The sequence below is a fragment of the Aspergillus pseudonomiae genome (genome assembly GCF_009193645.1).
Source record: "Aspergillus pseudonomiae strain CBS 119388 unplaced genomic scaffold BDV37scaffold_8, whole genome shotgun sequence".
Classification (NCBI taxonomy): domain Eukaryota; kingdom Fungi; phylum Ascomycota; class Eurotiomycetes; order Eurotiales; family Aspergillaceae; genus Aspergillus; species Aspergillus pseudonomiae.
The window spans coordinates 116,185-129,891 of record NW_022476000.1 but is presented as its reverse complement, the minus strand read 5'-3'; the positions used below and the strand labels follow the sequence as shown (position 1 = coordinate 129,891).

Sequence of the window (13,707 nt, the reverse complement as noted above, 5' to 3'; positions counted from 1 at the left end):
GCCCTATGCCCTACTTTCCTTTCCGGGAGCAATATTCACCTTTTCTGGGGACCTCGAGGGCAGTGGACCGCAACTTGCCCATCTATAATCAGGAATAGTAGGCGGGAATAGCTATACCCACCGTTTATCTAGTTCTATCCTAGTCATATTTAGTTTCTACGCAGGGCCGATTCTCAGATTCAGTGTAAAAGTTGGGTTATTGATTATACTCAGTATAAGACCCGTACTCTACCTCCACCGATATCTAACCAGATACAGAAACCATGGCTTAATCATGGAAAACAATGCATGTCATTTTCCGACTCGTGCTGAATACATTAGACCAAATCATATCAGAGCGCTGGCAGTGTCTTCCTGCGCTGGATTAACCCGCATAACTTATAGAAAAACAGTATATCACTTCTTAAGCAGTACTCTGCTCACCCTCCCAGTTGGGATTCTGTAACGAAGACTGTTAGTTATCTTATTATCCATGCAGGAGTAGAAGGAGGACTTACTTTGCGCAGAATGACCAACCCCTCGAGTGTGCTGCTGAGAGGGATATACTGCTCATCTTCAAGCTCTGCTCTTTCACCGTATGCGAGAAGGACTGGGGTGCTTTGTGTTTGCCAGCCAGTGATGGTCTTGGGACGTCCAGCCTGTCCAACAACATCCACAGCCTGTCCCACTCGCACATTCACGGTGAGGGGTTGTAAGTCCTCGTCGAGTGTAACAAGGAAGCGAGGATACATGGCGGTGATAAGGAAATAGAGGAGGTAGTGGTGTTCTGCAAGAATGAATTGTTTGGCATCGATCATAGATACGAGGACTGTGAGCAGACCGGCAGCCGAGACACGTGACAGGACCTGGCGATCAGTGTGGAAAGGATTCAATGTCATGGTGCCCTTGCCCATGTGCAGGAGACCTTGGGCAATACGGACCATGAACAGAGAGTTCTGGTCACGGTGGTAGTAGCTGGCCAACTGTCTGAGTAGCTGTGCCAAACGAGCATTATTGGTACCAGCACCGCAAAGACCCATGGCGAAGATTGCGTTGATGGCAACGTCGTTGTCATTGTCGTGGCTGTAACGCGACAAGGTGTCATACACCTTCATTTGTGGGTTGCTAGGGGTAATCAAACCCATAGCAAGGGGAACGGCCTTCCGGATGTTGCTCGCGCCGTAATGCATCAAATGGCCGAACTGTCTTAGAATCATGTCTTGGCCGACTTCCTCACCCATAGCAATTAGCGACAGACCCAACACAGCGTATGACTGAACAAGCTCGTCGCCCTTGTTTTCATCGCTCTCTTCAATGATATCATTACAGATGTGCAGGAGTTCCTGCAGCTTGAGAACTGTACCTGTTCCAGCCCACGCGCAGACAGAGGCAAGTACAGATGTGGGTTTAGCCATAGGGTGGTCCACAGCTTTGAGAATATCAAGAATGACATCAACCTCTTCTTGACGGCCGAAGTAAAGAAGGGCCAGACCAAGCGCCATAAAACGCGTCCACTTGTTCTTGAGCTGCTTCTGGCGCTCCTCATCCATCAGGGTCGTGGCAATTGCCTCGCTAACTTGATGATTCGAGGAACCGACGAAAATCAAACCCAAGGAGACGGCGGCCATAGCAGATAGTTGCATATCAAGCGACACATCCTCGACAATCGGAAGCAAAACATCGAGGAGATCCTCCTTATTAGATCCAGCGTAGGCCAAACCAAGACCCATAATAGATGCGACTCTCATTGGCACGTTCTCAGCTTCCAGGTTTTCGGGGTCGCTCAGAAGCGCCAGAGCAGGATCGGAATCCAACCGGACACCCGAGTTTAGGATACCAATAGACAGCAGCGCACCGGCCTTAATCTGATCTTCCGTGGCATATGTGAACTTGTCGATCTTATCAAGACCAACATCGACATCCCTGTGCATTAGCATACCCATTGAAGCCGTTGTAGACAACATGCCATCGTCCTTTGTCTTCCAGACCCAAGGGCCTTTGTCACCTTCAACTAGCATCATCTTGTCATTTCCAAATCCAGCATTGGCAAATGAGTTGACAAAGGCGCTGGCGAGATTGTGGCGCGCAGAGTCGACGTTAGTCAAACCAGCTCCACGGCTGCTTTCCAGGTGCGTTTTGTAAATATCTTCCGGCATCTTGGGGTCGAGAATGTTGAGCTCCTTTCCGAGAGACTTGAAGTGACTGGGGATTAAGGTATTGTTAAGGCAATCCATGAAAGACTGGTCTTCCTCCTCATCAGGCATGTCTAGCCATATTTGTTGTCTGGCAACAAGGAAAGCCATCTGTTTCTTCAGGGATCTATCCGAGGTGGCATTGATATCACTCTTAATCAGCTCGGTGTCGTTCAAACGGATCGCGAGGACAACTGCCTTGGTAAATTCCTTGTAGCGGACATAGATTTCGTGGGCCGTTCGGAGAAACTGCTGGTCTTCGGGATATGTGAGGAGATTGACCATGGATACCATATATAGGCAGACTCTCGAGTATGTGTTCTCGTCCAAGAAGCGCGGGATCTCTTCGATGATTTCGAGCTCACTCAGAAGGTCAACAGCATCAGCTTCGGCATTATGGCTCAAGAAGTATGGGACAAGAGACAGCGCAAGATCGATCAAATCCTGTACACCCTTCTCAGCATTTAACCTGTTCTGGTATTCTTGGCCAATTTCCAATGCCAGATGTCTAATGTATTCGTGTCCCCAGGAACCAAGGTCCTCTGACTTTGTCAACAGCCGGTACTTCAGTGTCTCAAGTTTCTCCTCATCTCCGTAAGTCATTCCGAGCACTGAAAGCATATCGGCCAAGGAGTCCTAAATTATCAATGTATGATTAGTCCCCATACCGACCATACCCAGAAAGAGATACCAACCTTAACGGAGCCAGCAGACCATTTCTCATAGAGCTCCGTAAGCTCATCGTAGTGTGGTCTGAGGAACTTAAGAGGCTTCGGAACAGCTGTCATCGAAGAGGTTGAAGTCTTAATAAAGTTCTTAATGGCGTCTAAGGCGGGACCGTAAAGGGCGGTATCGGGTTCCTAGATGCAAAGCGGGCAGGTTAACGTCATCGTTCAGCATATCTTAGGCCTAGGTTGAAGAACCATACCTTTAATCTCTCTACGAGCATCTCCAGCTCATTTTTCAGTTGCTGATCCTCTTCACTTAGCTCTTCTAGATGATTCGTCCTGTTAGCATCCGCATAGGGCCGGAGCATTGCCCGGTGCACACAAGCGGCTTTGACTCAAGACCACAGCATACCTTCCTTGGGCTCTTCATCCTTCTTCTTTCCATCGGCTTGTTGCTTTTCATCGGTCGGGGCCTTCTTCGCCCCGGGCAGGTCCTTCACATCATCAACCTTGCCTTTGCCCTTGTCGGCGGAAGCTGACCGCTCGCCTTCTTTCGCCATTCTGACGGATAACTGGCGTCAAAGTATATCTATGTGCTATCGAGAAATTTAAGGGTTATGAATCAAAGAAAGGAAGTGGAAAGTGTGAGAAAACCGGATAATTATAGTAGAACAAGCCTCTGCACGACGAGCGATGGGGCAGAGACGGGAGGGTGAGCTTGTTGATGGAAGCAGAGAGAGAGCTGTCGCTCATCGCCATTGCGTTGCGCTGCCGGTGGAGCTACCGCCTGATTATGTAAGACCAGTCCCCGCCAAGAAATTCTTACATACATACGGAGTACATTTGCTACCATGCTTACCTTCAGTTATAGACAGATAATGCGATATAGGAATGGTTTGGACATAAGCTCGTCAGTATGACTAAATACGAAGCGCCTTTTCTGGACCTGGTCAAAAAAGAAACATATAACAGAAACAACTCGCGTTTCGAGCCGCCAACTAGTAAAAGGCCAGAAGAATAGGTTGCTTAAAGGTACCTCAATGGACATCATAAAGCTGTCGAAGATAGTAAGTATCATGTACATCATCCATCATCTCTCCTTGCCACTCACAAATACTTCGTGCCTTCTAATTGATTTTACATTCAAGGTACACAGAATACCGTGCAATAACTTTGATATACCGCAGGGGTATCTCTTACCAGTACTCATAAAGAAAGTGTACAAAAGTATTTGAGAGACGGTTTCGCGTTCGGTTGGACCGGTCGTCAACGTTGTCAGACTTGGTAGACTAGGTCCAGCCTTCTTCAGAATATTCTTCCGGGATTTGGAATAAGTCACTATGAACAGTCGCTAGAGTCTGAGTGCCGCTAGCAGCTGGATAGAGTAAATAATAGTCTCTTGCGCGCATGAACTCCAGTAAGTACTCCATAACAGCCGGATATCTCTCCGAGATGACCTTCTCATGAGACGAAGTCTCTTCCTTGGCAAGCCGCTCTGAAATAAAGGACTGGAACTCGACCCATTTGTCTCCGAAATATAACGCGGCGTTGCTGTTCGGAACCTGTCCCAAGGAGACAGGCATGGCCTCTCTTTCATCTAAGCTCGCGGGGCGATAGGTATCAATAATTGGAGAGTTGGATGATTCATCCTTAGTAGGAAGTGAGGACGGAAGCTCTAATGATATTCCGAGTAGGTCAGATGCCGTCTGTTCCGCGTTTGCCGAGTATTTGTATTTCAACACAGTATGCTTTAGGTAGTGGTAAAAAGAGACCGATAACTCTGTTTGCGGGGAAAGCATAAGCACATGGGTCATGTTTGGATCCTGGGGATAGAAAGCCTCCGCAGTTCTCAAAGCAGCTTCGGCCGCATCCAAAACGCCATGTCGCACACGTCGGCGGAGAGTGACCTTGTTCGAGGCATTAGAAGGCCATTTCATCGTCTTCAGAAACTGGAGAAGTTCCGGATCTACATCATGGGGCAATTCAATAGTCAGGCCGGGCACTGACCCAAGGTAGTCCGCATCTTTCAGGGATCGAATTAATCTGATAAAAGACCCCGAGGATTCGGTAGGAGCTTGAATCAGAATCTCAACGCGCACATCGTTCCACGCTGTTGATCAGTGATGGGTTAGTCTCGACATCATGTACATAGAAATAGTGGATTCCGATCTATATAAATACCTTGAAGGGATTGACTATCCAAGGAAGACATCCACATAACATCCCTAGCCGCGGTGGGAAGCACGATATGGGTGGTGCTGAGCTCTCGGGCCTTCTTCTCAATACCTTGTAAGAAAAACACCTCTTCCAAAGATTCGCCTTGTGTGATCACCGCTTGGGGAGATAGATAAGCTTGCACGTAAGCTAACCCGGCTGCAACAGCCCTCTCCATGCGAGCATCCGTCGACCACTGCGCATAATCTACCCGACCATCTACAAGCTAAGTCTCAGCACATTGTTTCAGACACCTGCGAGAATATTGTCTAAACATACCATGCCAATAGATAGGGCAGTCGCTGTCATCGATGCCATTTACATGCTGGATTCCTTCAATCGAGACGCCATCCCTCCCCATGAGCACAAGATGAACCTCATTGGCCCTTTGATAAGCCATTTTACAGGCGAGAGGGAGAAGATCCGAGATGCTTTTCAGACTTGCACCAGCAAAGATAACTGCACGACTGGCAGGCAATCCATGGGCACCAGGGAATTTGCGAAACCTATACAAAGTTTGACCAAGCGAGTGGAAGAGAACGCTTCCCTCATAGTAAAGACTCCCTTCGGGCGCAAACTCGTCCCGTGGAGGAGGGCCCCGTTGAGGGATGGCGGACGATGGTGTGGGAGGAGACCATGACATTCCAGCTTTCTGTCGCATTTCTGCAAGTGCAGGGTTCAACCGCTCCGGGGCAGGCGAAAGATCGGTGGGCATATTTCTAAAGAAGACATAGAGCATATACAATGCAGCAACTCCAAGTACGATTCGCCGCAGTCGTGGTGGCTTCCATTGTTTTGACGAGCGCCAAAAATGCGAAGGCTTCCGTGGCCGATGGTCGTCATCCTTCTTCCCCAACTCTTCATCAGCCAGAAACGGCCTCTTGGTAGTTAGCATAGTTTGCGCATGTATATGATAGCTCCGGGGGAGCTGTTGGATTCAAGTATGGCATTTGACTATGGAGATGTACAGAAGAAGAAAAGGCGGGTTATTGACCTCAGATTAAAGTAGGGGCGATTGCGCATAGTTCGGTTGCGGGATTCCGCGACAAAAATAAATTAAATAAAATTAAACGGCTTCTTAACTCCAGAACTGACACATGATTTACTCCACCGCTTTGTTTCCAACGTGATCGGCTCAATACTTATTAATACATTTTAAACAACGGACAGAATTGAATGGGAAACATTGGTATAAAGTCCACAGAAATATCTCTAATCACCAAGCCCACGTCGCGTCAAGGCCATAATCGCCTATTTACCTCGCCGGTCCACGCGGCGTCAGCTATATAAGCCACTTGAGCAGAACAGAGCTGATAGGCAACAATAGAACTTATCGATTAGTACAACTCTATTCGAGAACCATGGATCCTGAAATGGACGTGGATGCTCCGGAGCCTCGTGGTACCAAACGGGCAGCTGAAGAAGTTGAAGCGTCGAAAAAACCTAAAAGAATCAGAGTCAGTTCCAACAGCCTAAGCCACGCCTCGACATATCCAACTAATTATGTAATTAGGCACTTGATCCAGATGTTGTGAATAAGATCGCCGCCGGAGAGATCATAGTAGCCCCTATGCACGCTCTGAAAGAATTAATCGAGAATGCAGTTGATGCTGGCTCCACATCCCTTGAAATTCTAGTAAAGGATGGTGGACTGAAGCTGCTGCAGATCACAGACAATGGCCACGGCATAGACGTGAGTCAAATCCGCCAACATTAGTAATGAAACGAAGTCACTAATTTAACAAAGCGGGATGATCTGCCCATTCTTTGTGAAAGGTTCACCACCTCGAAGTTAAAGCAGTTCGAGGATTTAACATCCATTGGTACGTATGGTTTTCGAGGCGAGGCATTAGCCAGTATCAGCCATATAGCTCATCTCACCGTAACCACCAAAACCGCTGGCTCAAGTTGTGCCTGGAGAGCACATTACAGTGATGGAAAGCTTGTTCCTCCAAAACCTGGGCAGCCTGCTACCCCCAAGGCCACTGCTGGACGAGGTGGCACTCAAATAACTGTGGGTGGAACCCCCACTTTAATAACTGGTGCGATATTAACCAATTTGGTCAGGTCGAGGACCTTTTTTACAATGTTCCAACGAGGCGGCGAGCATTCCGTTCAGCGAGTGAAGAGTATGCCAAGATACTGGATGTTGTTGGCCGTTACGCCGTACATTGCTCTGGTGTGGCCTTCTCCTGTCGCAAACACGGCGACTCTGGCGTAAGCATTTCAACGCCGGTAGCTGCCAACACCATCGACAGAATACGTCAAATCCATGGAAGCGCAGTGGCCAACGAACTTGTTGAATTCAAGGCAGAGGACCAAAAACTAGGATTTCGCTCTTCTGGCTATGTCACAAACGCGAATTACCATGTCAAACGCACCGTTATCCTTCTATTCATCAACCACCGCTCTGTGGAGTCCACGGCAGTAAAACGAGCAATCGAGCAAACCTACTCTAGTTTCTTGCCCAAAGGCGGACACCCATTTGCCTATATCGACCTGGAAATTGAACCGCACCGCGTGGACGTGAATGTCCATCCAACAAAGCGCGAAGTCAATTTCTTAAATGAAGATGAGATCATCGAGTGTATATGCCAGGAAATCAAGTCAAAACTTACCCAGGTTGACTCAAGCCGAACGTTCTTGACGCAGACTCTTCTTCCTGGTGTTAGAACGATGGAACCGGCGCCTCACGACTCCGAGTCAACAGACGCTGAAGACCGTACTCCTAAAACGCCAGCAACAACGAAGAAGCCATACGAACATAATCTGGTCCGCACAGACTCCAAAGTGCGCAAGATCACCTCCATGCTGCCGCCCGCAGTTCTCAATACTACAGAAGCGGAACCAGCCTCTAGCGTTCTAGACCAAGGACTGCAATACGAAACTACTGATCGTGAGCCACTTCGCATCGCCCTCACGTCCGTGAAGAACCTACGTGCAAGCGTCCGCAACGCAATGCACAACACCCTGACGGAAACAATCGCTTCCCACACGTACGTAGGCATCGTCGATGAGCGACGACGCATAACAGCTATCCAGTCAGGAGTGAAACTCTACCTCGTCGACTACGGGATGTTCTGCAACGAATTCTTCTACCAGATTGGACTGACAGACTTCGGCAACTTCGGCGTCATAAGACTAGACCCAGCACCTAAGCTCATCGATCTCCTCCAGATTGCAGCTGATGCCGAACGAGAAGCCTCCAGCAGCCGAAAAGCAAATTCAAGCGAAGAAAACGAGAAAAATGACATCTTCGACAACGCACCAGACCTAGTCGCCAGATCGCTCATAGACAGGCGCGAGATGCTCAATGAGTATTTCTCGCTCGAAATCTCTGCAGCAGGTGAACTCCTCTCCCTCCCGCTCTTACTCAAAGGCTATCTCCCGTGTCTGGGAAAACTACCCCGGTTCCTCCTTCGGCTTGGTCCCTATGTCGACTGGACAAGTGAGGAAGACTGCTTCCGCACATTCCTGCGGGAGCTTGCGGCGTTCTATACGCCAGAGCAATTGCCGCCCCCTCCGTCACCAGCAAAAAATGACGAAAATAAGGAATCCCCGGATGTGGATACGGAAGATGAACTCATTAGGAATCGTCGGTTACAGATAGCTCGGATGCTGGAATATGTGGTCTTCCCGGCGCTTCGGTCTCGCCTAGTTGCCACGAACCGACTCCTTCGTGGAGTTGTTGAGGTAGCTGATTTGAAGGGTCTATATCGCGTCTTTGAACGGTGTTGATTTCGTGAAGACTTATGAGCCCTCATCTACTACTATCTATTTAGTCTGTGATCACATCCATAGCATAACCACGTAGAGTATTTGATTGTGCAAGAAGACTCGCAAGTACATGGGCGAAAACTATCCTCGTCAGATGCCCTCATACTATACCAAATTGTATGTCCACATTTAGCTAAGCAGGTCATACTCCCAACGCTTTTAGAGAAAAAAAAAATGAAATAAAGAGGAAATGGCAGTATATCGTTCCATTAAAGACGCCAAGGAAACTCCGAAGTGAGAACGGCTGGTCGAAGATGGATCGTAACGCAATGAAATGATATCAAGGGTGATCTGGATAGTCACCTGCCTCGGGTAAGCACAGTATACACATAGCCAATTCAGCCGAAGGATATTATTATACGGCAAACGCCGACCAGGAAGGCATGATTATATACATGACAAGCATCGTAGCATGCATTGCAAGACGTAACATCATCATTCGAGTAGATCGCATCCTTTAAACGCCCAAAAAGAAAATTAACCCAGATATTCCATAATTCGTCCAGCCGTTTCCTTCGTTTATCTTTCATGCCACACATATCAATCGTTATCAAAAACCAGATTACTTCTGTATCATGACAAGTGGTGTTAAAACACTGCATCACGGCTAAATGTACCGTAATGCTATGAGACGAAAATTATCGTTCGCACTCGAAGAACAAGATTTCGCTTTAGGTTTGCCTATCTCGAGTATGGTTTGTTCATCAGCGCAATTTCACGAGCCACTGTGGGCCATTCAAGTGCTCTCTTTGGAGCCTTGTTCTGCCTCTGCAGTTGCAGTTCTTCCCATTTCAGGAGTTCATAGCTAAGTAATTTCGTTAGCTGACGCATTGGAAAGGTGATGGGCAAGAAGGTAAGCTGCACGAATTGGGAACTTGAGGAGGGCCTTACACAAAACGCAGATGTGGCTGGATGATAACATTAAGCCGTCGTGCGCGAACAAAACAACTACTCCTGTCAACTAAGTCTTCCAATGCGTCTTGAAGAATTACTTACTATGCTCTTGGGAACGAAAGGCCTAATGATGCCATAACTTCGGCTATGCAGATGGTCGCTGATCGCGAAACCCCTACTCGACAATGGACTAACGTAGCCATTCCATCCTTTTTGCCTTTGCCTACAGTGCCATCATGTTAGTTAATGTTCTATTGTGGGCGATAGCCTCATGGGACAGATAACTGGTACTCACGAATGAAATCCAAGCAACGCTCAAGTTCCTGAGTTAATGGGTCTATGCCATTGTCTTGAACCTGGGTAACGTGCATAATATTTTCTGCGCCGAACTTGGCTACGTCGGAATTGGTCCAGGTAACCGACTCGCCAACACTCAGGATACGCCTGATGCCAAGAGCCCACAGCATCTCTGGGTTATTTGCGTGTGATAGATTGCCAAGATACATATATGGCAGAATCCGACTGGGGAGCGAACCATCGAAATACTTGAACCAGTGAGGATCAGCGATCCCGGTGAGGCTGCCTACTGGTGTCGCAGGGCTTTCGTGCAATAACCTCGCCTGTACTGCGCTTAGAAACGTGACATCAGACGGGTAGGCAAAGAAGTTCCGCTTTTGGTCGCAGTGAAGTTTAAGCCACGCGTCGGGCGCTGTCACGCCCTCGGCAAACATCACGTAGGCAATGACCAGCAGTGAACTTTCTGTATAACCATCTGGGCAGTGGATAAGTATCTTGCGAGGCTTCTTGGCAATATGATCCATGGCAATGTCCCCGTCGGCATCCGGCCGGTTTTCTGGTTCGTCTGGGTTTGCTAAGTAATAGAGCCACCGCACGGTATTCACGAGATCATCCACCTCCCTATCATCACCTGATGGCGGAAGAATAGACCCAGACGAAGGGAACTCCAGCCGCTGGGGGCCATCATCAAGCTGCTTATTCAGTTTCGCCAGGAATCGAGGACCTGGGAGGCTCGCAAAGTCGCTGGCCTCGATTAAAAGATCAAAATACTCCCCAGTTGTAGACTCGCAAGTCCCAGGACGTAATAAATAATCCGGAGTTGGCCCTTGCCAAACATTGGTTGAAATCTCAGAAGCCCGGGACATGTCACACATTTCCCAACGTTCCCATTGAACTGATCCTCTATTAGGCTTGGGTCTGTCAAAAGGTGGGTTAAATACGTACAGAAATCCATAGTTTGGCCAGTGAGTTGTCCGCGGGCGTTAATGGCAACGATGCTCGGGGCACGTTGTTCGACTTCGGAAAAAGTAGCTGTTGACGATTAGCTCCCGCCCGACTCAAATGTATGTGAACGACAAGTCTTCACTTACATGAGAGGATAAATGTATTGTAGACCGGTAAAACCTGTTCCGGATCATTCTTGGCTCTCCAACGATGTTGTGCAGCTGCGACTCTTCCTGCCACGTCTAGTAGCTGTTTTCGGGTAACGCCATCCTCTCCATAGATGACAATGTCGGACAGCGGAGCTAATTTCGCAGTCTGAATCTGAAAGTTGCGCACAGAGAACCCTTCCCGAGGATCAACCGCAAGGAATTCTGTACTTGATGGGGCAATGACCTCATCGAGAGATATCGCTCCTTTCAGCCTCCCGCTAATTAGATCCCCGCCAACTTTGATAATAGTAATGCCTCGCCAAACTCTGGGGATCCGACGAAGAGAGCGTTTCCGGTTTGTGAAAAACCCCAACTGTAAATGGTTTTCGGGATGGAGTCCGTGTAGCCAGGGGAAGACTTTGCTAGGGTCTGGGAGCGGCTGGGAAGCCCAATGGTCCAGGGCTGATTCTAAACCAACTGCATCTATCGAATACACCGCAGGCGAGCTCGACAGCTGTTTATACTTATCTGGTGGATATAGAAGGGAAGATGTCTGGTCTGTAACTTCCTCCTTGTGAAACAGGGATGCATTTTGAGATATGACTGGGGTAGGACCCGCAGGACAGATAGGCAGATGTTTGTTTGGAATCGGCGAAGGGTTTCTGTTCAGACTCAGTGCTGGCGAAATCCCCGTGGGTGGGGGGGTTGCGTGCCGCAGTGTCTGTTGCTGTTGCTGTACCACGACTGTTGCCATGATGCTTGAACAAGGTTCGTGTCAAATGTATGTCGAGTGCAGGGAAACACGTATATAAGCCCAGTGCTAAGGTTGAGTGTATACAGATAGTCCGAGCGACGATCGATCAACGACACATCCTTTACAAAATCGGTCGAGGTGCAATTGTATCCACATGCGTGAGAACTGTCTGTGAGGTTGTTTTGCTTAGTATCTTGTGTTTTATGAGGCTCAACAGTCGGAAATGGAATCTAACATACATCGCACGCTTCAAAAAGATTCCGCAGGCCTGAAGAAAGAGCGTAAAAAGAAAGTCAGTGGATGACGGGAATTGAGCAGCATGACTTGAAGTGATCGGATCGACAGTTGTATTGGTTCGCACCCAACAAGGAGGGGAGGATATTACGTAGGAGACCGGATAATACCCACAGTAATAAGGGATTGCTCCACAAGCGATAAGGGAACTATGATATGTACCGAAGAATGTCTGCAATAGGTTCTAATAACAAACACCACGGGAGAAAAGAATTGAAGAAGAGCAAAGCGAATATAGAAAAAAAGATGGATGAGGAGAAGAAAGAAGAGAGAAGGATAGGAAATGAAAGCCCGGGTTAAGTATAGTCGACGGGCGGATTGGGATTATTTTCACCTTTGTCGCACAGGAGCAAGCACCAAGCAGAAACTAAGTACGGGGTGTGGGGAGGGGTAAAGCCTAGTAACTCACGGCTAACTCTTTCCACACTAGGGCCCCGTTTCTTGAGAGCCTGAGCATGGGGTGTGTTTGTTTGGTATCTTTTCTCTCTATCTTTTATTTTTTTTTTTTTTTTTTTTTTTTTTTTTTTTTTTTTTTTTTTTTTTTTTTTTTCTTTTTTCTTGATTATTTCTCGGGATTTACCCCCCTCAAGTAGATGAATGATTCCTCTCTCTTTCACTATTTTGTCAATCATAGAAAAAGAAGGAAAAAAAACACCCATCTATCATTTAAAATCTCTCCTAAGAGTTTTTTTTCGTTAAAAATGAACGTAGTTTACCTCATCATGAATGTTGTCGCCTTCCTTGTTTTTCGGGCATCTATTCCCCACATCGGATTCATATAACAACCGTATTACCGTTTGCAGCCAATGACCCTTCCATCCATGATCCGTTCAGTTCCATTTCAATCTGCAAATCTATATCAGGCCTCCTCCCTAAGGCACGAACTAAAAAAGAAAGGGTGCCCGCACAGGCTGATTATTACATCCGGCACGGCGTACAATCCATTCTCCTTAATAATAATCAATAATAATAATAATAATAATAATCAGTCTTTTTCATCCCCCCACACCACCTCGAAGAGAACCTCCCGAAGTCTTGACGCCAACACTTCAAGGGTAAGGTCCAATAAGACTAGGAGGACGGGCCCTTTCAACGCTCTGGACCATCTGAAGGCGACACAAGGAAAGGAGCAAGATTGTCCATCCCAGCGAATGGGATCGTTCCTCGGACCTCCCCAGAGCCACTAAAACGAAGTGGTTCGATCTTGGTCTTGATTATTGGCTTTGGACATCCGCATGGTCTCCCTCCCATTTCCTACCCATGTCTATCAAGCATGGATCCATGGTGCTGCTGTGTCATGCGTCTTTCCCACCCTCTCGGATTATTCAACGAGTAACACATGAGTCGGAAATGCTTTGAATGACGCTGAGATCTGATAATCCCCGTTTCTATCCCACACTACTATTACCGATTTGGGGTGGATCAAAGGTACCGATTGGTGGCAGAATAGTTTATCAATCTGGTTTTTGACTTTTTAAAGGTATCCATTCATCTTAATTCTAATACCTTTGCCTCCAAACAATAAGGCGGACGGTTTTGAACCT

At 47.6% G+C, this 13,707-nt stretch overlaps 4 protein-coding genes across 4 annotated transcripts; 1 reads left to right on the top strand and 3 right to left on the bottom strand.

Moving 5' to 3' along the window:
* Positions 1 to 178: 178 nt before the first annotated feature.
* BDV37DRAFT_239525 (proteasome regulatory particle base subunit RPN1) lies at positions 179 to 3,582 on the bottom strand. The gene is made up of 5 exons (XM_032080977.1): positions 3,252 to 3,582; positions 3,100 to 3,164; positions 2,867 to 3,031; positions 498 to 2,807; positions 179 to 439 (listed from the first exon to the last, which is right to left on the bottom strand). Exons 1-5 carry the CDS (start codon positions 3,397 to 3,399, stop codon positions 404 to 406), a joined length of 2,724 nt encoding a protein of 907 aa, XP_031945281.1. The 5' UTR covers positions 3,400 to 3,582; the 3' UTR covers positions 179 to 403.
* Positions 3,583 to 3,767: 185 nt separating this feature from the next.
* Positions 3,768 to 6,087, bottom strand: BDV37DRAFT_239522 (uncharacterized protein). Its single transcript, XM_032080976.1, has 3 exons — positions 5,333 to 6,087; positions 5,021 to 5,272; positions 3,768 to 4,949 (listed from the first exon to the last, which is right to left on the bottom strand). The coding sequence occupies exons 1-3, from the start codon at positions 5,946 to 5,948 to the stop codon at positions 4,129 to 4,131; spliced, it is 1,689 nt and encodes a 562-aa protein (XP_031945280.1). The 5' UTR covers positions 5,949 to 6,087; the 3' UTR covers positions 3,768 to 4,128.
* Positions 6,088 to 6,414: 327 nt separating this feature from the next.
* Positions 6,415 to 8,791, top strand: BDV37DRAFT_279332 (mismatch repair ATPase MLH1; the record flags this gene model as incomplete). Its single annotated transcript, XM_032086311.1, has 4 exons — positions 6,415 to 6,510; positions 6,567 to 6,746; positions 6,801 to 7,067; positions 7,121 to 8,791. 4 exons carry the CDS (start codon positions 6,415 to 6,417, stop codon positions 8,789 to 8,791), a joined length of 2,214 nt encoding a protein of 737 aa, XP_031945279.1.
* A 247-nt stretch (positions 8,792 to 9,038) lies between these two features.
* Positions 9,039 to 12,024, bottom strand: pps1 (tyrosine/serine/threonine protein phosphatase PPS1). Its single transcript, XM_032079917.1, has 6 exons — positions 11,113 to 12,024; positions 10,967 to 11,053; positions 10,020 to 10,916; positions 9,827 to 9,947; positions 9,722 to 9,778; positions 9,039 to 9,635 (listed from the first exon to the last, which is right to left on the bottom strand). The coding sequence occupies exons 1-6, from the start codon at positions 11,867 to 11,869 to the stop codon at positions 9,512 to 9,514; spliced, it is 2,043 nt and encodes a 680-aa protein (XP_031945278.1). The 5' UTR covers positions 11,870 to 12,024; the 3' UTR covers positions 9,039 to 9,511.
* Between the last annotated feature and the right edge of the window lie 1,683 nt (positions 12,025 to 13,707).